This window comes from Denticeps clupeoides, chromosome 14, assembly GCF_900700375.1.
Source record: "Denticeps clupeoides chromosome 14, fDenClu1.1, whole genome shotgun sequence".
In the NCBI taxonomy this organism is placed as follows: domain Eukaryota; kingdom Metazoa; phylum Chordata; class Actinopteri; order Clupeiformes; family Denticipitidae; genus Denticeps; species Denticeps clupeoides.
In genome coordinates this window covers 14324382-14348768 of record NC_041720.1, presented here as the reverse complement: position 1 = coordinate 14348768, position 24387 = coordinate 14324382, and the positions used below count along the sequence as shown (strand labels likewise).

General features: G+C 44.1%; 1 protein-coding gene and 1 long non-coding RNA gene across 2 annotated transcripts; both read left to right on the top strand.

Moving 5' to 3' along the window:
• The first annotated feature begins 1429 nt into the window (after window positions 1–1429).
• six6b (SIX homeobox 6b) lies at window positions 1430–3948 on the top strand. The gene is made up of 2 exons (XM_028953347.1): window positions 1430–2189; window positions 3626–3948. The coding sequence occupies exons 1-2, from the start codon at window positions 1618–1620 to the stop codon at window positions 3789–3791; spliced, it is 738 nt and encodes a 245-aa protein (XP_028809180.1). The 5' UTR covers window positions 1430–1617; the 3' UTR covers window positions 3792–3948.
• A 9051-nt stretch (window positions 3949–12999) lies between these two features.
• Window positions 13000–14096, top strand: LOC114763610 (uncharacterized). Its single transcript, XR_003742364.1, has 2 exons — window positions 13000–13215; window positions 13953–14096. It is a non-coding gene; the product is annotated as an uncharacterized LOC114763610 (long non-coding RNA).
• The last annotated feature ends 10291 nt before the right edge of the window (window positions 14097–24387 follow it).

The following is a 24387-nucleotide window of genomic DNA, read 5'->3' as shown; positions in this document are numbered from 1 at the left end:
GTTTTGTTGATATAAGTAGTAAAATCTTCTAATCTTCTAAAATACATATATTACAGTTAATGAATCTATCTATCTATCTATCTATCTATCTATCTATCTATCTATCTATCTATCTATCTATCTATCTATCTATCTATCAATCTATCTATCTATCTATCTATCTATCTATCTATCTATCTATCTATCTATCTATCTATCTATCTATCTATCTAGCCTGTCTGTCTGTCTGTCTGTCTGTCTTGTAGTAAAACCCACTTTTTATTAACCGTGACAGTGGGTAAATGTGGACGCACGGTGGACTGTGTAACATTTACAGATGTTTCCGAGTTTTGTGGGGAGAGGGTGACGTTCCCGGTGGCGCGAGCCTTGGTGCGTGGAAATGAGCAGACGGCGCGGCGAGCTCCCCTCACGCATCACGCAGAAAGATCGGTCGGATCTGTGAAAATAATACCAAGGGCTTTCCGTCAGAATGAACTTTCTTCTCCCTCCTCCTCCTCCTCCTCCTCTTCCTCCTCTCTCTCTCTCAAGCCATGAAATGATCCGAGGCGACACGTCACCCAGCGTCTCCACGCCGTCTGATTTACCGCCGCGGCCGGAACGCGGAGCGATCCGAAACCCCGCGCGAGTCCGCGTCACTCCGCGCGACCCTCCGTTTCGGGCACGCGCGCGCGTGGACCAAAAAAAAGCCCGATAAACATTCGAATTATTATTATTGATCGATTTATTTGGTCATTGAAGATATGTCCCTGTTGGTGACGTTTGGAAAGGCGCGCGGCCGTGGCCCGTGTGCGTGGTGACGTTGTTCGTGTTTATGTTGTGACTCGATCTGGTTTTTCACGTTTATATTTCAAAAACGAATTTTCACGTAAACGCACACATTATTTCTGTATTTATTTGTATGTGTTTATGTTTTTATGACGGTTATCGGTGCTGACGGTAAAGGGCATTCCTGCGATCGCGAAAAAAGCGTTTTTTCGTCTTTGTTTGTGGTATATTGGCACCGTGAGGCCACCGTTGGGTCGTCGGAAGCGACTTTTTGAGAGAGGGGGGGTATTATTTTTGATGCTTTATTATGATTCGATGTCGTCTTTTATTCGTTCGTCTCCCTCCGTAACCGATCGCCCGTGTTTCTTTTTGGTGATCGTGCGATCGATGAATTAATTGATGCGGAGGGGGTGGGGGTTCGTGGGGCGGGGGTGGCGCCGTCGACGGCGGGGAGGTGATTGGCAGGCGCGACAGTGATTGACAGGCGTCCGCGGAATCGACGCCGCCGATCTGCCAAGTCCAATAGGAAAGCAGAAGAGGACGGAACGTCGTGGGTTTTTTTTTCTCTTTTTTTTCTTTTCTTTTCTTTTTTTTTTTTTTTACCCCCCTCCTCAAAAATATCTCGGGTCTCGCGCTGCGCCCCGGATTCTCCTCCATCCCTCCCCCGGTCCGGCCGGGTGTCGCATCCCGCGCGTCCTTTAACGCTTTTTTTCTAGCGCGCGCGCGCGTGTGTGTGTGTGTGTGTGCGTGCGTGCGCGCGCCCGCTCCCCCGGATCCGGACAGGGGAACCGAGGAGACCGAGCGCACAGGAGGACGGGGACGGAGAGGGGGGAGGACCGAGCGGACGCCTTCATGTTCCAGCTGCCGATCTTGAATTTCAGTCCCCAGCAGGTCGCGGGGGTATGCGAGACCCTGGAGGAGAGCGGCGACGTCGAGCGCCTCGGCCGGTTCCTCTGGTCGCTGCCGGTCGCGCCCGCCGCCTGCGAGGTCCTCAGCCGCAACGAGTCGGTGCTGCGCGCGCGCGCCATCGTGGCCTTCCACACCGGCAACTTCCGCGAGCTCTACCACATCCTGGAGAGCCACAAGTTCACCAAGGAGTCGCACTCCAAGCTGCAGGCGCTGTGGCTCGAGTCGCACTACCAGGAGGCGGAGAAGCTGCGTGGACGCCCGCTGGGGCCCGTGGACAAGTACCGCGTGCGCAAGAAGTTCCCGCTGCCCAAGACCATCTGGGACGGCGAGCAAAAGACTCACTGCTTCAAGGAGCGGACCCGGCACCTGCTGCGGGAGTGGTACCTCCAGGACCCGTACCCGAACCCCAGCAAGAAGCGCGAGCTCGCGCAGGCCACGGGACTCACGCCCACGCAGGTGGGGAACTGGTTCAAAAACCGCAGACAAAGGGACAGGGCGGCGGCGGCGAAGAACAGGTGCGTCCCGCGTCGACTTTTTCCACCCCTCTCCCTCCCTCCCTCCCTCTCTTTTTAAACGGCCGGGCCCGGGTTCGAAAGAAGGTTTCATGTCCGGTCTTCCGTGGGTCGCTTCCGCCGGGAATCCAGTATAGGTTCGCGTCGGTCGCGACAGAATTACCGGGTCGAATCTCAACGTCGGGCTGCGAGTAATCGCGATTAGTCGCGAGTAGACTGAACGCAGCCGCGTTTTGTTGCGTTTTCGGAAGGCGACGCAAAAACGAAAAATTTGCGCTCGCAGACTCGGAACAAAGGAACGAAAAACGGGACTGACGCGGAATTCCACGGCCCGGCGTCGATTATTCCCGAACCTGGAGCACTCGCGCCTGCATTCAAGCATGGAATGTCATTTTACAGCACAGCGACCAAACGGACATTTTTTTATTGTTCCATTTCATGATAAAAACGCCACACGACCGAGCGGCAACGTTTCAGTTCCTGTTCAACTCACCAGGGTTCGTTCTCGTCGCTATTATTTTTATTGTATTAATTTATGGTTAAAAAAACAACACTCGCGTCGTAGGTTTCCGGAATAACGGCGACGATGACAGCGTTGGTGTAAATTCCAAGACACAAATGTTGATTATGATGCCGCCGTTTCTATTACACCCTCCGTTCCGGCAAATTACAGCAAATTACAACGAAAATGACATTTATTGATCCTCTGTAGCCTGTCACGTGATATATTATTATTATTATTATTGTTATTATTTATATATAGTAATAATTCGCCGTCGAGCCAAACGTCCACTGTTAGTATCATTTCATTAGGAATGTTTGCTAATCTGGCCCCGGATTTGACCGATTACAACGGGATTAAGGTAATTCTACCGAGAGGTTAAGCGTTTGTTTTGTTCTGCGTTCTTTCGGTGATATTTGGGTGGGGTGGGGGGGGTGCGCAAAATCCTCCGCTCCGTAATAAAAGAGTGGGGATATCCGAGCGTATTTATTTAGTGTGTGTGTGTGTGTGTGTGTGTACGGAACCCCGCTAATTCTTTTTTTTTTCTTTGCTGTGCGTTATGACGCGCGGTACAGTTTTGGAATAAATGTCTTCCGTGGTCTCGGAATTAGCTCATATCACGTCACACCGTTTACCGTCAAATAGAATTATTCCAAACGTTTCGTATGTGCTTTTTTTTTTAGGGTTGCCTCTCCAAATGTGGCCGATTTGTTGAAATCGTCACGTGACTTTAATACATTTGAATTCGGAGATTAACGTGTTTATTTGGACTCCAGTATCATTTTTAAAATTAATCTGGGTCAAATGTTTATTTTTATTTTTTTATTATAATTCTCCCTTTTTTAGTTTTGCTATATCAACCAACAGTGTTTGGTCTTATATTTTATATTTTAGTATTTTTTATGGTTTTATATCCTTGCCCCTGTGTGTCTCTCAGGTTACAGCAGCAGGTCTTGTCCAGCGGCTCGGTTCGGTCCCTGACGGCCGAGGACGGCGCGGCGGACCGGCTCGGACCCGCGTCCAGCCCCGAAGCGAGCCGGTCGAGCAAAGCCGCCGCGTCCGCCATCTCCATCACGTCGAGCGACAGCGAATGTGACATCTAGCGCGCGGCCGCCACGCGTGGAGCCGGGAGGACGGCGGCGGGAAAAGAGCGCGTCGCGCCGGGAAAACCGGGACGGACAATCGGCGAAGCGCGCGAGCGCCCTGCCTTAACCAATCAGAGGCCCCGTTTTTTTTTTTTTTTTTTTATTATTATTATTTTTTTTTATATTCGAGCTCGAAGGCTGTCGGCCCGACAGGAACCCATCTTTTAAAAAAATGTATTTATCCTTTTTTTATTTCCGTTTTTGTTTTTTCATAACAAAACAAACTAATAATAAAAAAAAAATCTACAACGTGACAAACTGAACAGAAGACATTTATATAAAATATATATGAAGTCATGATGTCCGTATTTAATTTCTTTTTTTTTTGTCGAGAAAATCGGATGCCTCAAGCAAACCAGTGAGAACGAACAGAACCGAACCGGATCCTCTGAACCTTGGAAGCGCTTTTCTGCTTTTTATTCTTGTTGGTTTCCGGTGGGAGCCGACGAACGTTTCACCGCCCCCCCCCTCCTTTCTGTTTTTTTTTTTTTTTTCTTTTTTTTCTGTGTTTCTATCGGACCTGTGCTTTTTAGAAGATTCTAGTTTCCGTCCGCGCTGTCGGTGTCGGTTCCACTTTTGTCCTTTTCGTTGTGCAGTGGTGGACTTTTACAGCATGTGTGCCGAGTAGGACATGTGTTTCGACGAATGAAAAAGACTTGAAGCAAATAAAAAAGAAAAAGGTTTGAACGAATTAATTCCTTAGCCTTATACTGTGTATTATTATTATTATTATTATTATTATCATTATTACCCACAGTTCATTAAAGTCGGTCATTGAGCTTGTTCATGAGTTAACATGGTTGCATGTCATGGATTATGTGTTCATTATGTCTTTGCTAATGATGCGAGGGAATTAAATGGGCGAAATAGCCTCATAATTAAAACATACCACCAGGGTTCCGCATATTTAATTGCACTCGCTATTACTAATATTATTATTGGAATTGTTATTGTCGCGAGAACGCGCGTCGCGTGTTTTGCAACGTTGGCTCTGCGTGGCTTCTGTGAATGGAATGGCGTGTGTACGTGTATGTGTATGAGTGCGAGGGGATCGGGGTGCGTTGTCCACTTGAACTCTGACCCCGGGACCCCTTCGATCGGCGGGCGCGCGCGTAACGCGGCCCGGACCCCTGTGCGCGCTGCTAATGCTCTGTGACAGGGTAAGGTCAACCAAAGGACAAACCCGCGCTGATGGGAGGGCCTACACACTCTGTGTTGTAGCCCACCAGATTATTATTATTGTTATTATTATTATTATTATTATTATTATTATTATTATTATTATTATTATTATTATTAACGTATATGACTAAGTGCACAGATATAGAAAACGAGAAAAACACTTCAGCACCACGAACAGCTCCTGGTTAATGCTCAGTGTTTTTTTTCCACACCGAGTGGGGGTCCTGCACGGTTGATGGGGGGTAAAAAATACGGGAAATATGCAGAGGGATATTCTGTTTTACACACACACACACACACACACACACACACACACACACACACACGTCACGTGATCACGCGACGTTTTATATGGCCGCTCAGAAATACCAGTAATAACACGGCTGTTAATATAGCGCGTATATTATACGTGGCGGGGAGAAGTTGTGCATCCTATTTCTAAAATGAGTTCCGTGAATGAAATATTCTGTAAGCGCGTGAGCCAAGACCTGGAAAAAAAAATCATAATAATGCACATTTTTGATAATCTGAGACCCTAATGCCGTGCGGCTCGGTTTGTGTCTAGAAATGCGATGTAAAAGGTGTCGCTCTCCATCTCTGCTTGATTTGTCGTTGAAACGAGTCACGTAACGCGCCAAAAAAGCGTCTTTCAGCTAAAAAACAACGATTGAAGTGGGAAGTGAGTTTGGCGGCGCGGGAGGGAGCGCGGGTTTCACCGGGCTGCTGCCGTCAAAATGTTCAGCGGTAATCAGCGGTAATGATGGTACCTCCCGCGCGACGGGGACAAAAGAGTGACCCTCCCACACACACACACACACACACACACACACACTCACACACATACCCACACACACTCACTCGCTCACACATACATACACTCACACACACACACACACACACACACACACATACACACTCACACACATACCCACACACACTCACACACACACACACACATACACACATACATACCCACACACACTCACTCGCTCACACATACATACACTCACACACACACACACACACACATGCCCACACACACTCACACAAACACATACCCCCCTACACACATACCCACACACACTCACACAGACACATACCCCCCTACACACATACCCACACACACTCACACAGACATATACCCCCCCTACACACTCACACAAACACATACCCCCCTACACACTCACACACATACCCACACACACTCACACAAACACATACCCCCCCTACACACACATACACACACTCACACAAACACATATCCCCCTACACACACACACACAATCACACACATACCCACACACACTCACACATACATACACACACTCACACAACCACATGCCCCCTACACACACACACTTACACAAACACATACCCCCCTACACACTCACATACCCACACACACTCACACAAACACATACATACACACAAACACATACATACACACACTTACACAAACACATATCCCCTACACACACACACACACACACACACACACACACACACACACACTCACACACATACCCACACACACTCACACATACATACACACACTCACACAAACACATGCCCCCTACACACACCCACTTACACAAACACATACCCCCCTACACACACACACACACACACACACACATACACACTAACACACATACCAACACACACTTACACACACATACCCACACACACTCACTTGCTCACACATACATACACATACACTCACACAAACACATACCCTCACACACTCACACATACATACATTCACGCTCACACACACATATATAACCACACACACACTTCCCTGTGCAGATCTGTGGGAGACAAACACACAACCCTACACTACACTGCAAAATTATACAGAGCACCAGCATATCAGTAAACACACAGCAACCTACAACATTAATAATACTAAAATATAAAACTATACTTATTACTACAACAACATCAACAAATACTACAACTACTATGCTATTAACACAACTACTAATGCAGCTTCTTCCACAGCTACCAAAACTACAACAACATGAACTACATTTACTACTACTACAAATACTACTATGCTATTAACACAGTTACTAATACAGCTTCTACTACAGTTAATACCATTCCAACAACCACTAGTACCATATTTATTTCTACTACAACAACAACTACTAGTAGTATAATTTTTATATCTACTACAACTACTGGTACTACAACACATACTGCTACATACTGCTATGCTATTAACACAGCTACTAATACAGACTCTGCTACAACTACTAAATCTACAACAACATGAACCACATTTACTACTACAACAAATTCTACTACTACAACTACTACGCTATTAACCCAGCTACTAATACAGCTTCTACTAAAGATAATAGCTCTCCAACAAAAATACTAGTAGCACATTTATTTTGTAGTACTACAACAACTACTACTAGTACTAAAATTTTTACTATTACTACAACTACTAGTACTACAACAAATGATACTATTTCAACTATTACGCTAGTAAAACTGCTTCTACCACAGGTACTACCACTACTATTACTAATGCTATGTCTAATAATAATTCTTAATATTGTTGTTATTGTTCATGATAATATTTCATTATTTTACTTTAGAAATCATTTGCTGAATACTTTCTGTTTTGAACTAATAATTATGCCTCGTGCAACTGACCAAACTAATATCAGCAGCACTAATTATACTGCTGTTATGGTCATTATTGACGGTGTTGCTAGTGTTCTGTTAATGTACAAGAATGACGGTTGTTTTTTCAACATTACAATCTCACAATGCAATGTTGAAATGGTGACATCCAAAAGAACAAAAAAAAAAAGCTACACGAACCTCCTGTGATCATATTTTATTGTTATTTTCCTGAACAACTTCCAGTCCCTCCTGCAGCAGCAGAGCATTGTGTGTAGGGGGGTTGACCTGATGGTTCTGAGAGAACTATCCAGCCTTGGGTTGTTCCTCATCATTATTTAACCAACTCTGAGCAATGCTTACAGAGCTTCTACGGATGACATGCAGGAACATGACAACATGGATCGAGAGCCATCTTAGCAGGGCAGGTGCCTGATGGAGATGAGGTGGGAACAGGATGGAGAGCCTCTGGTGCTCTTTGCTCGTCCAGGTGATGGTCACCTTCTCTTTGGCTTTGGTGTTGCACGTGGCAGCTTGGACAAGAGGTTCTTTTTCTTATTGTCATGCACCAAAACAGTGGCATAAGACCTATAGCTGCTCTCTTGGGTCGAGTGTTCATTTCATGTTCGGCCTCCTGGGAGATGGAGGAAGCAGGCTGCGAGTGGGTCTACGGAGCGGCCGTTTTACCAGCAGACAGCGACCTCTGCTGGTGGAGGAAGGCACGAAAATTTCACAATCAAATCATAGGCGCAACAGGGGGCTAAAAGGTGGTTTGTCCTTTATTCCAAAAACACCCACTTTTTACTATTACTCAGAGTCGCCCACCCTGGGACCCTGGTTCGGGACCCACCAGGACACACACATACTCACACAAACCATTAACTCACATACGCAGACCTATGGACAATTCAAAGTCACCAGAAGGCAGAGTGTACAGGATTTGGACGGTGGGAGGAAAACTGAGAACCTGGGGGAAACCCACACCACCAAAAGAAAAGCATGCAAACTCCTCACACACACACACACACACACACACACACACACACACACACACACACACACACACACACAGTCCAAGGCAGCCTTCAAACTCACAACCTTGGAGGTGTGAAACCATGTCATCCATCAAAATATACAGTGCGCTTATTAAAAACTCGATACACCTCTTAACAAAGTCATGTTGTGAATCACTGGTATGTAATCAGAGTTTTACACAATATCAAAACATTATGACCATGTGAAAAAAAATGTCTCCTCAAAGTGGCACCTGGCGATGGGTGGGAGCAGCAAGTGATCTTTTTGTCTGTGTCTAAGGACTTTTGCGAAGGACCCAATATTGGCGTGGTGTGGGGTTTGTGGGGTGGCCTGTGTTGTCGGACCCAATAGAAGGGTTCCTGTCGGGAACGCAAGGCAGGGACAGAAGGAGGCAAACACACAACTCACTAACATGGGGATTTAACAACTGAAAACGAGGTACGGAGACCCTCACACAGACTCCAGACATTAAACATTCAAATGACAGAATGGGGACAGGGTGGCAAGGATACATTTACACTAATAATAACAGATGATGACAGTCAGGAAACACAAGACAACACAAAGGCAAAGTCAAAAAATGATAGTTACTGTGGCTCAAATGGGAGAAAAAAGTTCATTATGGTTCTGATAGAAAGGTGTCATCACAGTTTGTTCTACAATCAGGGTGTCTGTTCCACAGCATCAGAACTGGACCCAAATACCAAATGTTTGAGACGTTGGCTATGGGATGCTGTGGAAAGACAAGTCCAATTCATGGAGGCACCAAATCACAACTTAATGGACCTGCTACTGACAGCTTGGTACCAGATACCACCACACACCATCGGAGTTCTAGCAGAGCCCATGCTCATCATTTTAATCATCATCTAAAACTCAATCCCACCAAAACCAAACTAACATTCATTCTGGCTCATCAGGATCTTGCTGTGTACCTGAACAACTCTCAGATATCTCCTTCTAGAACAGCCTGCAACCTTGGAGAAACAATAGACAACCAACTTTCCTTCTTGACTCACATCGCCAATCTTTCCAGCTCATGTAGATTCCTTCTCTACAATATCAGACGAATCCGCCCTTATCTGTCAATACAGGCCACCCAGATACTGGTTCAGTCCTTAGTAATCTCACGACTGGATTACTGTAACTCCCTTCTAGCTGGTCTACCTCTATGTACCATCCGACCTCTACAACTACTACAAAATGCAGCAGCACGACTGATCTTCAACCTTCCCAAATTCTCCCACACCGCCCCTCTGCTACGCTCCCTCCACTGGATCCCAGTAGCTGATTCAAACTACAAAGTCAAACATGGAGTAGCACCGTCCTACCTCACAGCCCTTATTACACCTCAAACTGCACCTCGTATACTCCAAGCCTCCAGTACTGCTCGCCTGGTCCCTCCATCTCTGAAGGTACGAGGAAGATACTCATCTGGACCCTTTTCTGTCTTGGCCCCTCGGTGGTGGTCAGAACAGCAAAGCCTTTTTCAAACGGCAGGATAACACCTTCCTCTTTAGAGAATACTTAGAATAACTTGTAACTTTCTTATTGTCTGACTTAAGCAAAAAAAACTACAACAGAATGAATAAAAAATATTGTATTCATGGTTTGAGTCCTAGTGAACAAGAACTGATTACTTCATTGATGGTAACATGAAAGCATGGTGTGGATAAGACCGTCTACCAAATGCCATGTAAATGTAAATGTAAATGCTTGACCTGGTCATGGCTGTTTTGATGGCAGGCATCAGAAGGGGTTCATGCTGAAACTGTTTTATACAATTTTAACAATATAGAAAAAAATAACTCTTTGCTCATTTTATTGAACTTTGCATTGAAAAGATTATTCGAAATCTCTGGAAGGTTAATAAAACAATTTCTGTGTCACACTGACAACTTGAAATGGTGAACTTTCTGCTGGCAAACAAAAGATGTTCAGGCAGCTCAATCGTTTGAAATGTGGTTGACACTCTCAATCAAACGCCAGGACAGAGACGTAAATACGCTTCTGACCTTGGTGGAGATAAAGGAAGGGTTGAAGGAAAGGAGGAAGAATGGGCGAGGACTTCAGCTTTTCACCGCTCCAACAGAGAAATGCATTCCAGGTCCAATACGAACTTCGGCTGATAATAGCTGATGACGGGTTTATTATGCGGTACCTGCCCATGGACAGGCTTCATACACATTTATGATTATTAAACCTTCTGAACGTTCCAAATGTCACTCTAGACACTCCGCTCCTGATGACATGGCAGTGATCGAACCTTGGTGCGAGAATGAAGGGGGACAAAGACAAAGATTATCCTTTTGACCTGAAATAAAAAAACAAAAAAAAAAGATCGCACTGAAAGTTTGCACCATTCACTTTTACTGTTGGTCCAAAATTACAGCGAAGACTTCAATTCAAAAGGCTTTCAATTGTGCTTTTTCAACCAGCAGAGATTGTTCAAGAATCAAGAGAATCAAGAATCAAGAGTGAAGAGGCCCCTTTACACTTACTGTCACGAAACATCCACTTCAGCACTGGACAAAAGGAAGTCAGTCGTTTTGTACCGTACCAGCAATCATCGTTTCATTTTTATTTCAGTAAATACCCCCGTTTCCATCCTAAGAAATGGTTTGCATTGTGGTTTGGCTTTATGAATTTTTTTTCTTTTAATTGTGCGTTGTTGATGCATATTACTGTAACAGTCCCCCAAGGATACAGGACAAACACTGAAATGTCCTCTAGATGGCGCTGCAGGACAGCTGTTTTAGCAAAGACCCTAGACATGAAGTAAATCCCTCCACAAGTACATAGGTCTACTGAAATTATTGAATAATTTAGTTAGTTCGATATTGCCGAGAACACAGGGGTGGGATTTCAGACCACGCCAGAAGCTGGTCACTAGGAAAACTTTGCTTTATGAGAAGCGAAAATGAACTTGTTTTTGCCTTTGTCCTCCGTAACAATATAAGCAATGCAAAATGCTCGCCGAACGAAAGGCAGCTGAAAATGTCAAATTCTGAGAGGTTGCTCAACAGCGACTGAATAATCACTTTTTTTTTGTCAAGTGAAGCCTGAGTGAGCTTGGCCTCACCCCAGTCAGATTCTTCCTCTAATCGAATTACACCTCCGCCGTTGGTGCAAGAATGTGCTTGGTGTAACTTTAAGACCGTGAGCTTGTTGTGTCACAGTACTGATGTCTTTTATAGGTGGGAGAACAAAAAAAAAATTGATTTAATTCCTTCCACATGACTTCCCGCTCTGGAAGCAGAAATATGAGATATGCCAGAGACCGAGAGGGGAAAAGTGATTGCTTAACACCGAGAACCACACTGAGATTCTAAGGAGACCTGGTTGGATGCTTCAATGTACCTTTTGTTCACTGAAACCCTATATATTCACGTCACTCCTATCAATATTCCAGCAGTCCCCCGAACTGTAAACCTTATCTTGTCGGTAGGGGCTGTGGGATTCGAATTGCGACCATGAGATTGTTTGTTGCAGGCAGGTTCCGCTTCTACCTCAAGATCCTCTCCCTGCACTTGTGCTCTTTGTTGTTAGGATCCCTGGGCTGCTGGATACACCAAGGAATGAAATGTCCAACATCTGTATGTTGTGGCTGGTCCCTCTGTAGCCGGCCTGGGCATCCTCACACCCCGCTTGGTTGATGTGAATCTACGAAGATGCTGTGTTTGTCGGCATGTTTGTCTTTTTTGAACGACATGAATGATTGGCTCAGCCATATACATCAGACATCTCCTCTGATGTGGATTTGGCATGCAATCCATTTCTCTGAGACCTGAGTGTGACATTTTTGCAGATGAAATCTGCCAGAAGGGCTTTTTCCAAATGTACACAGAGAATGAAGAAAACAAGCAAAAAAGCCCCCTCCCCACTACCATACCCAAGACAGAATTTAAAGACGAACTGCAGACCTCCAACCAGAGCAAAGGTTGCACGCTTCCCTTCAGATTGATCGATTTGTTGAGTTTGCAGCATCTTTGAATGGGCCATGCTGACCTGTATATGGTTTACTAAACACAAGCACCATTTAATTTTTACATTACAATTATAATGTTACCATCAATAACTGTAATGATTATATGTGTAATCGATACAGTTATATAATGTTACCATCAATAACTGTAATGATTATATGTGTAATCGGTAACATTATAATATGTCCCAAAAGGAAAGCCCACAGCAAAACAGTTTGATGAAATATGTCATGTGAGTTTGTCAGTTTTGCTTGCTTTTTTTTTTATGAGTATGTATAAGTAGCCACAACACCCGTAATCCCTGGGCTCATCGGCACATCTGACCTTTTATCAGCGGGCAGGCTGTGTGCTCGTCGCCACACGAGGAACATGCTCTCCCCTTAATGAAAATCGGTAAGATGACCCTTCGGCTGTTCGGAGGAGCGCGTGGAGAGAGCGTTGCAGATGGCCGTCGGCCTGAGTGCACCTGGCCGGTGTGGCGGTGCATGAATGATGCAGCGATAATTCCCAGAGCCTGACCTCACCTCGCTGTCCTACAGGTGTGTGACGTGCTTGTGCCATCTGGGGGGTGCCGACATTGTTTTTCAGTCTACTGTATGTCTGTAGAACAGCTTTTTTTTTTTTTCTTGTCATGTTTCAGGGTTGCTGTGTGCATGGGGCTTGGTGGTCCAGTAGTGCATTCAAGGTTGTACATACTATTCAGACAAATGACGGCGAGAGCCTTTTATCTGTGGAGTAGGCCATGAAAAACTTACAGAATTTGTTAAAACCAAAATAAAAAATTTTTTTGGATTAATTTATTTTTCTTTAGTGATCATTTACAGATAATTCATATGCCGCTTCAAATATGCAGTGTGTGTCTTAAGACTTTTGCACAGTAGCGTAGTGTACTGCATGTGGACCTACTTTACTTATTGCGGGGATAAGACAGTGTTAAATGTAATATTCTCTGTTGTGTATATCCCAAAAATCTTTGCAACTGCCAACATTCCATGTTCAGAAACATATAATTAAATTACTAGGACACTAAATATTAAAAACTAAACAGGCACTGAAATAGACAGAAGAACAGTACGATTTTAAAACTAATGAAATCATGCAAGATGTGAAAATAGTACGTAAAGCCGGCTATTTAATTTGAGGATTGGATTATAGTGAGTGTGTGTTGTCCCCATATGTGCACAGAATGTCTTGTCACATCATGGGTATGAGTGGTGGCTGGAGTGAAGGGCTCCAGAAGAGACTTATAAATAACCTTGGTCTCTGGTTTCTGCAGCTGTCACCGTGGATAATTCCAGCTCCTTGGGCTTTCCTGAAAGATCTCTGCAAATCTCAGCATGGTCCAGTCTGCCATGGACACCACTCCCACAGCTATGGCCCACTCTGTATTCTGTTTTTAAAGTAAAACGTTTCAAAATGCTCCATGTATGCGAACCTCCTGTGATCTGACCTGAGCTGTGAAACAGCAACACAAACACACAATTCTGATCCTGCACATCAACATTATATTGCATAATATAGTACATTTACATTATGGATTTGACTTTTCGCCTCTTGTAATCTTGATGAAGGAGAGCTGACTTCGACCACTAAGAATGCTGAACTGTTGGTTTGATTTCTGGAGACCATTTTAGCTGTCCAGAAATGTGCTTCAGAAGAGTCCTGGCCACTCTTACCATAAAATGTGCATTGGATTGTGCACAAATATCTTTATATCTTTAAAGGCAAAATATAGTACACATATGGCTATGTCTTCACAGATGTCGAAACAAAAACTGATGACTGGACAAGATGGATGCTCATCAGGGAGGCTACCAAGTGTGCCAGAGGCAACCTTCAAGGACCTGTAGGATTTATGGCACCAACTGGTCACTCTTGAATTATGACAACTATTTTGCATATTTTCCACGTCTCAGCTGTGGGGCATAGGGTGCAGAGACAAAAGTTGTTTTGTTTTTTTTTTAAAGGAGAACATCCTTCTGTCTGTTCAATTTAATGACAAGAACATTTCAGCCTGCCAGGTCATCAAGTAACATGTCGTATGGTCTTGATTTAAAAAGGATTTAAAGAAACACACTTCACTCAGTCTTGATCATTACATCATACCATTAAGTTGCTGTCTTCAACCAGAGGGGTTCCTCTGGTCAGGAGAATGTGGATAGCCACCAAAATGGTGAAAATCATCTCCAAATGTAAGGTTCAGCCAAGAAAAGCTTCCCCTCATCAGAAATCAACTCAAAAAGCCACATGCAGCACATGTTATAAATGTCAGTAAGACCAGACTGTGATACGCAGACTTGATTTCCCATTTCCCATCTTGGTTTCCCATTGAGAAGTCAAATGGATGTCAGCTGAACAAAGGAGATGGTAAAAAAATGAAGTCAGATGATTACCTGAATCAACTGAATGGAATCTTTCTTTCCTGATGGCCTGGGCATATTTTCAAGGCGCCAATGCCACTATTTATTGGGCTCTAATTGTGAAAGGATGTTTCAGGGAGCATGAGACATTATTATTTCAAACCTGAGAATCTTTCCGAAGATTGGGGAAGACTCCACGCCCTGGTCCAACTCTATTTATGATTCTCTTCTGAAGCCGTTGGGTCACCACTGAGTCACCAATCATGATCTGATGCGACATTTTGTGCACATATGGGGACAACACACACTGCACTACGATCCAAGATTCAAAATAAATATATTTCATGTCTTATACACACACACTAATGCACTTAAATAAATGTTGTGACATTGTATGGGTTTATTGGAACAATACCATGGAGAAAGCATGCTGAAAATTAAAGCTGAAAGCACTCCAACCAAATTTAGGGATGTTTGACTTTTTTGCAAGACAGCATATTACATAATAGGTTCATTTCAGTGTCTAAACTGTATAAAACATATACTACTCTATGGTAGCTATAAAATATATGATCCACACATGGTCTTGGTTTCCCATTGAGAAGTCAGATGTACAACACCATACAGCAAAATAAGAAATGGAAATACATGGAAATAAGTAAATACATTGTGCTGGAGACCAAAATAAATCTCCAAAGCCTGTTGCAGGAAATGCTAGGTGTCACATCCGCGTTACCCTGTTGCTAACGCACGGCTTAGCCGATTCTTAGACCCGAGTCCGGCCTGGCTTGCACTAAATCCCACCACGGCCTGGTAATTCTGGCACGGGTTGGGCAGTTGCAAGCTGAGCCACCGGAGCTCTTTACGGCGCTAACCGTTAACCCCCCCCCCCCCAGCCCCGCGTCCCAGCGGCCCTTTTCATGCCCCGCCGGGCGCTAACGAGGCTAAGGCACGAGCTTCTGCAGGGGATCGCGGCATCAGGATGTGACGGGGGGCTGAGCTTTGTCCCAGCACCTCTCTGGGAACTTGTCCACCAGGCCACTTGATACCCAACACACTCCAGCTACCGTCCTTCCTAAAAAAAGAAAACGAAAAATACTCAGGGAAAATGATTGATTGGAGTATTTATAGGTAGCATTTGAAGTTTAAAGACTTTATTGTCATTGCACAATCACACTTAGTACAACATTACAAAGATTTTGAGGCCTGCCTTAGTGCAAAATGCCCTAAACGATAGTAACATCAAAGAAGACGCTCGTGATGCAAAATAAATATGTAATAAACACAGACCTATACAGGAGTGTGTATGAATTGGATTAAATGTAACGTAGTGGCAGCAGAGCAGTTGCAGTGTGTATGAATCTCAGTGAAAAGAAAAAGAGCCCCACATCTTTAGCCCTGATGCTCTTGAAAGTGTTCAGACTTGTTTGCTGGACGACAAAAAAAAAAAAAAAAGCCAGAGACATCAAAAGGTGCTGGAGGGCCGTTCATCATCCTCGCAGCGTTTGCTCTCCGTCACTCACTCCTCCGCTTCAGAATGGTCAGGATTCACCGGAGCCTGACCGGGGCGGCGGAGCTGCGAGTGACGAGTCACACCTACAGGCGTGAAGGGGAAGTAAAGGGAAGGAGTGGATGTTATACTGATCTGCTTGTTTTTACAGGTGGAGTGGTGGCTTTTGTTAAGTTGTGTTCATGTCGCATTACAGAGTCAGGACGTAGCGTGACAAAGCAATTCATATTCATAATACATAAACAATGTATTCTGTGTTAAGTCCTCATTACAATAAAGAATAGGCATTGTTAACATTTAATTAGTCAGGAAACCCATGTGAAGGTCATGGGAACAAAGGCAGCTCACACAGAAATCTCACCTGGGCTCCCTTCCCATAATCCTCTGCCTTTCTATAATCTATACGCTCAACTGTGGATAGCAAGTAAGCAAAATGTATTCGCATTTATCTTCAGTTTCTATGAACCAAAGCACACTAAAGAGTGCTATTACGGGAAATAAATTAATACACAAATCAGATAAATATGTTAATAATAATGGCCAATAGTAAATCATATTCATGGTCATATGTTATTCATGGTCATATGATGCTTTCATGCAAAAAGTCAAACTGCAAAGGTACTGCAGAAAAGTAAAAAAAATAATTATAGAGCGAAAGAAGTAGTTGTGTGTATATTGAGGAAGAGGATCTAACTACCCTTTTGTGCGTTATTTTTGTGCCCAAAGACTCACTGTAATTGCTAGTTCACAAAATGTAAGACTTTTTTGTGTTACTACAATTTTGTTGATAATTCAAAGGAATTATTCCACCACTCATAGCAAGATTAGGAAAACAAATATGTAGTCAAATCACGTTTTTACTCTTTTATGCATAGCAATGGAATTAGTGAATACATTTATGGCCATCGTCACCCACCTCTGCATTTACATTTTTTAATTACAAAATGAAAAGAATTGTTCCATTTTAACTTGTATACAGTACAAAGATAAAAACGTTTCGTTGTCGCTTCCATTGGCCTCAGATTACCCCTTCCCTTCATTTTCATTCCCTCTATAATCCGGTGGGGTGAAAAGAATCTGCTCAGGTTCTTCTGAGCTCTTTTTGTCCCACCTCAAAAAAGGAGAAGGAGAGACAGAGAGAGAGAGAGAGAGAGAGATCAGATTTCAAACTTTCATTTCCTGAAATGTTTTGAGGGAACATCCAAGGTTTTGTCTGCACTCGTTTCACAGTGAAGGGATAGATGAGGTGTGTGTGTGTGTGTGTGTGTGTATGTGTGTGTGTGTGTTTGGGGGTGGCATCTCAGGTTACTCAGCTCGTCATTCTGCTGTCAACGAACAAACAACGCTCTCAGAGCCAGGAACTGGGAGCCACTACCTGCCGCCCCCCACCTCCTCAGCCCCCGTCTTCCTCCCCGCAGCCGACTCCCACCCTTTTCCCTCCTGCCATCCATCTGTAATGTCAGTCCCAGCGCAGAGGATCATGGGAAACCTGAGCAGGCTTCGTGGCGCCCACAATGACACGCGATTTTTTTTCTTCAGAGCTGCATAGCTGTGGAGCAGGAGACTGTGTGTGAGGAAGCGGACGTGTTTCTGTGGATTTCCTGGTTTTGCAGGAACATGCAGGTTCAGTCACCTGCCAAACGCGTCCTCGCAAAACAAAGGACAATAGGATAAAATGCCGAAATGTTGCAATGGTGTCACATCATCATCACTTGCCCACATTCTTAGCATCACAGCTAGCCTGGTGAGGAAGCTATTGGCTGCCATACTGCTGGTGTTGTGACAGGCCCTGTGTCATCGCTGGTCGTCATGCGGTCCCCGCCCTGCTCACACACGTCCACACCTTGGTTATCTTCAGGAAGCGCCGTCAGTCCTCGCGCATCTGTCAGACCGACTGCGATGTCGGTGTGTCGGGTGGTGAAGCTCTGCAAAATATGTGGGGTTATGTCAGTGGGCACCAATCTTTTGCTGGTCCTCAAATGGTAAAATGTCTGTGTACTCACCAAGTCATCAGTGACATCATTTTAACACAAAAGATTAAAAAGGTTGAGAAGATTATGTGTAAGAGTAGCGTAAGGCTTTACAAATTCTTGTTGCACATTTATAATGCCTATCTTATGTAGATTTATAACGCCTATCTTATGCAGTTATTATCCTATCTCCTGGCTGTGTTTAGTGTGGAGAGTGTGTACAATGAAGTGTGTGTGTATATGTGTATATATTTCACACTGGCATGTAGGACTGGGCGAAAAATTGATATCTATATATATCACAATATAAATCAAATCATCGTCAAACCACCTTTTTACTCTCACTGAGATATAAAAAGACAAAACTACATTTGGTCTAAATATTGTTTATTTTGTCAGAAGTGCAATAAATATATAATAAACTGTTCTGGCCAGAAATTCTTTTATCAGTTATTATATTTTATCAAATAAAATATAATTCTATAAAATAAAGCTTTCAGGTTTTCAAGAACACACAAAATATAAATTTTCTAAATCTGAAATGTAAAAGTAAATATAAAAAAATATTTAAAAATATAAAAATAAATAAATAATAAAAAAAAAAAAATCGCAAGAATGGCCTCTCAGTGACCACACTTCAGGACAGGTTGTACTCCTGGCAGGTCACAATATCAGCCCCCGTGCCAAACACCCTCTCGGAAGGGGAGGGAGAGTCTCTCTCATGACTCCTCCACCACTGTAAAGCGTCCATTTCACTGTCTGCATCTGGTGCGAGCTCTTTTCCCATCATCTCCTCATCATGGAGAAACTGCCAAGTGACTTTCTCTTTTTCTTCTGGATGGGGAACATTGCAGCAACACCCCCCCTTCCCCTCTTCTCCTGTTTTCTCCGTTATGACGGAAGTGGAGACGCCTTGGTTTCCATTCAGCTGCTCAGATACTGCTCTCATATTCATGGCAGAAAGTCTTTTTTTTTGGGGATTTTAGTATCTTGAATCAGTGTTGCAACATCAAGCATGAGTTGTTTTGGTCAGCATACTTTTCATCAAGGTGTGCCATGACACTTATTTTTAACTTCAGATATCTTCAGAATCTGTGTCCAGAAAAGGTGCAGCATTTGCTTGAGGTTGGATACACAAAAGATTCACCAGAGAGTGAATCTGTGAATTCCAATAGTGGATTCAAGGCCTCATGCATGGACTCCATCACTTCCATGTCCTGCCAGGTAGGAGCCAAGCGCCTGGTCTTCTTATCTCAGGGTACCTGAGAGATGGCTTTGGACTTCTCTGATACCCTTCCAATCATTCTTTGGCATGAACTTGTGTCACCAGCTTATGTTGGGGTAAGTGATGCTCTTCCTGGGCTGTACCCACGTCTCTCTTGTTCTTCCAGGGGAAAGTGAAGGCAGCCACCACTTTCTCACACACACCCACAGAAAAAAGGTTAAATCTGACTGAGAAAAGATAAAGCTCAAGTAAAAAAAAAAAAAAAAAAAAAAAAAAAACGGATATTAGCCACTCACTCAAATTTAGTATGTTACTAAAAATGTATAAAAATATACAAATATTTTTGATCAGTCTGAACATTTTAAGGGTCCAATTCAGTATGCTATTATTTTCAGTATGCTATTATTTCACTCTCTTCGTTCCACCGTAGGTTGTGATGCAGACTTGTTTGTCTTCAGTCAGTCCTGAGGCAATAACTTCGCCTGTACGGTCCTCTGGAAAGTGGGCAGGTTGAATACATTTGCTTTTTAAATTCCAATCACTGTCGATGAAGCGGTCAGTGAGTCTAAAATGTGGCTCAGATGTGCGACTTTGACCACAAATCTGATGTGGTAGCGAAGTATGACACACATTGCAGCTCCTTTTGGGCTCTTTCTCTCCACACTCCGCGTACAGCTGGGGAATTGCCGTCTGAGAGAAACCTTTACGGCCAGGGAGTTGGTAAGGTGAGTTTTTTGGTGGAAGTCGGAACTGTAGTGTCACGCAGGCCGTCGAAAGCAGGAGTGCGGGTATCATGCTGGTGGCTTTAGGCAGGAACGCTTGGGTCTGAGACTGCAAAGTTGTACGTTTTACGGTTGCTCTATGGAATGGCGCGGCTTCAGGTGGCTTTCGTAGGAACATGCTTTAGGCACAGTTTGCAGTGTGCGCTGTTCTGCTTCTTGTCAGACGTTAAATGGCCAAAATATCTCCAAACCACCCAAATGCTCAAACCCTTGTTTTCAACAATGTCCATGCATTGGGTTGTATTCGTCTGAATGTGTCCTAGTTGTCGTCGCTTTTGCTACTACGGAGCTACGGTCCGTGCGTCCACCGAGCTTCTAGTCGAAAAAGCTAGACAGAACGAGTTCTATCGACTTTCTATTGACTATGTGCATTCTGCCAAAGAAATCGATATTTGGGGATAGTTATCTTTATTCTTTTTATTATAAATGTGTGTATAAATGAGTGTGCATGTTGGCCTGTGTGTAGATGATTGGGTGTGTTGGTGTGCAATAATTTGCATTACACTGTGTGTATGTGTGTGTGTGTGTGTGTTGTGTGAAGAAGAGAGAGACCATATTGGTGTATATCTGGGTGAGCGTGTTTGTGTGTGTGTGTGTGTGTGTGTGTGTGTGTGTGCGCATGTGTGATCAAGAGAGAGAGGTAGGGTTTGTGTGTGTGTTTATGTGGGAATGTGTGTGTGTGTGTGTGTGTAGGGTTCAGATTTCAGCACTGCAGGAACTGCTGGGGTGGTGTGTACTCTGTAGTCAGGGGTCTGCCCTGGGCTGGGTGCAGAGGGGCCAACTCGCAGTTGGGGGGTTGCAGTGGCCGCCCGCTCTCGAACCTCACACATAAATCAGACCTGCATTGCCTACCCATAATCCTCCGCGTTTCCATTGTCACCAAACCCTTAATTGGACATAGCCGAATGTCTTTTTTTTTAATATTACATGAGCGAGCAGCATTCCAAGAAAGGGAGGGACTGGTGCGGGATTCAGATGTCGCCGCCCCAGTAGTTGTAGGAGAATTTTGCTACCGAGGTTGAGTTTCAGAAAGCGCCCGGGTGACGTTAATATTATTAATAGCATTAATAAACATCCTCGCTTCGCTGTCGTGATGTGATCAACTGGTTTGCACCTATTGCATCTATGTTATCTACAGCCGTATCTTATTATTTTACGATGGATTATGTTTATATTTATTTGCAGTTATGGACATCCTCATTTTCCTTTTTGTGCTGTTGCATCCATATAGCGAATGTGTTTTTTGCACTGAAATTATTCCCATGGAAGCGGTGTCTTTAAAGTGTGTGTGTGTGTAATTTATACTACGCCTCAGACGCACACTGACCCTGTGCCGAGCAGGCGTCAACCCCCCCTGCGAATCGGTGGAGAAGTGGCGTTCCCAACACTCAGACAGCGCTGATGGAAGACTCCCTGCCTGGGCGACAACTGCCTCTCCTCTCGTGTATCAAGACGGGCTTGGCTTTGAAAGCTGAGCCCCCGTGACGTCGGGCTGTAATCTGTTATCCCTTCCTGGGACGGAGACCGTGACCAGGGAGGCCGTGTCCCGGAGAGAGGGAGAGAGATGTTTGACCTTGCCCCCCCCCCCGTCCCCGTCCCCCCGTTCGCGCCTCAAAATCCTCCCAGTAACTGCAACCCATGAACACCTTATAATCTAAACCAGCACAAAAAAATAAAAAATAGAATTAAAGCCCATTAATATATCTAATGCAACAAAAAAAAAAACATTACTTATAACACTACACTACAGTACAATGTACAAATTCTTTATAACAAATATTTGAAAAAGACCAGCTGAAGGCCAGGCCTCATGATAATGGGACTGGTATAAATGGGATAAAAGTACCTGGACTGTAGGGCAGGTGTGCGGCGCATGTCCCCGGTGTGTCTTTTGTCATTGTCCCTTTGTGCTTTGTGTTTGCCCACCGAAATGCGCCTGGGACGAGTGTGGGACATCTCTGCTTTTTGAATGCGCGTGTCTGTGTGACTTGTTTGTCCACGTATGACGTAGCCGCGTCGTCTTCCTTGTCTTCGCTGTTGACACACAGCCAGTTGTGGTGCTGTGGACAGACTGCCACATAATTGGACGTTTCTCACGTGACGCACTGAAGCCGAAACAGCACACTGGTTCATACTTAACACTTAAGGTTACAAATTAAAAATAAATTGTAAAAATAGCTAGTTGCGCATGAATAATTAATCCGTTCATGAATTACCTTCAGCAAGAGCATCAGCGCGTCAATACGCAGCGCAACGTTTTCATCTAACAGGAAATTTTATAGGGCTGAGGAGGACGGGATACACTTGTCACCAGCCATCTGTGTATTATGTGAGGTCAGTGTGGTTGCAACATGGCTCATTATTTCCGGCAATGCGATACCCTGCACCGATGGGGCCTTGTTTGTCTTGATTTCACGACAAGGGCATTTCAGGTCGAAGTCTTCAAAGTCATCTAAAATGTACAAACTACGCCCTGCATCTACCTCAGCTCATCTGCGCGAAAAGAAAATGCAATTTCTTTCCCCCAAGGAGCGAAAAAAAACCATTCAACGCCCATCCAATCCTGCAAAGGTATTATTCATAACTCTCAGATGGGTCACATCATGAAATACGCATAATTTGACGTCCCAGTTCTAATGAAATCGGCCTGTGTGATTTATTCCTGATATTATATAAAACTTTACACGTTGCTTGTGTTGGTAATTGTTTTTTTTTTATTTTTATCTGCTCTTTAACTCTTTAACTATATTTTAATGCACAGTTTTTAAATATATTAAACATTATTTTGATATTGTATGTTTTCTAAAGCTGGCTAATACCATTTATATATAATATATATAATAAATATGTTCATTTTACTTTGACATGAAACATGAAATAATGATAGCATTAAAAAAAGATGTGTATGTTCAGTATGTTTACAGTATTTGTATTCAAAACCACGTAAACACGTAAACACGTAAATGTAATTAATTCTAAAACTAAACTAAATTAATTCCCAGCAGATATTAGATAACGTGGAGAGTGGAGCAGGAGGTCGGTGTGTTGCTAAATTTGGACCCGTAACGATTTCAATGGATCGTCGTCCAGTGAGGTGGTGATCTTATGGGACACGCCCGCTGATACTGACACTAAGTCTGAGGCTCAAGACCTTCCCTGAGACGGGATGAAAGGTTTGTACAGTCGACCACCAGGGCTGAGTATCAAGGGGTGGACCTTCTGCTCGGTCCTGCGACAAACCCTATTTCAGGTTACTGCACAAAAAACAAAACGAATCTTCTTTTCGTATTCACAGCTCCCATATTTAAGCTTATAAAGCCTTAATAAAGCTTTATAATGATGCAGTGAGGGTGTGAGCTCCTGGCCTCGTATCCCATGAGCCACTGCACAGCACACTGCCCCGAGGCACAGGACGACCTGAGCTCAGGTGACATAAGGAAGCGGGTGAGGGCCACCTGTTCTCTGTACCCCGCAGCCTTAGTTATTACCTCTGAAAAGAAAAGGACGACTTAGCTGCTCATACGCTGCTTCATCCTAATATCCCCCCCCCACAACCAAAAAAAAAAAAAAAACTCCGCCAAGGGAGTACTCACATTACCGCCAAAACCTTCTCCAACCACATAAGAAAAATTCCCCGCTTGTCTCCTTGCCACTCGGCCCGGGCCTGGGAGCCCATAGTCGCCTTGATTTAGTGCCACCGGCTACACTGGCTAGAGAGAATGCGCCATTTTCGGGGTGGGGGCTTCGGGGGGGCGGGAGGGCACTGTAATAAGAACCCCGTGTTCCTTGACTCTGGGCCGCGGCCAGCTTACCTGATGCCGGAGAAAAGGTTTGCGACGGCGTTGCGAGAAAAGAAAAGCGCCC

What these genes read in the sequence shown, in the direction of transcription:
- six6b (XM_028953347.1), top strand. Translation starts at nt 1,618, where the DNA reads ATGTTCCAGCTGCCGATCTTGAATTTCAGTCCCCAGCAGGTCGCGGGG. An exon ending in GCGGCGGCGGCGAAGAACAG is followed by an intron (nt 2,190 to 3,625) that starts GTGCGTCCCGCG and finishes TGTGTCTCTCAG; the next exon opens with GTTACAGCAGCAGGTCTTGT.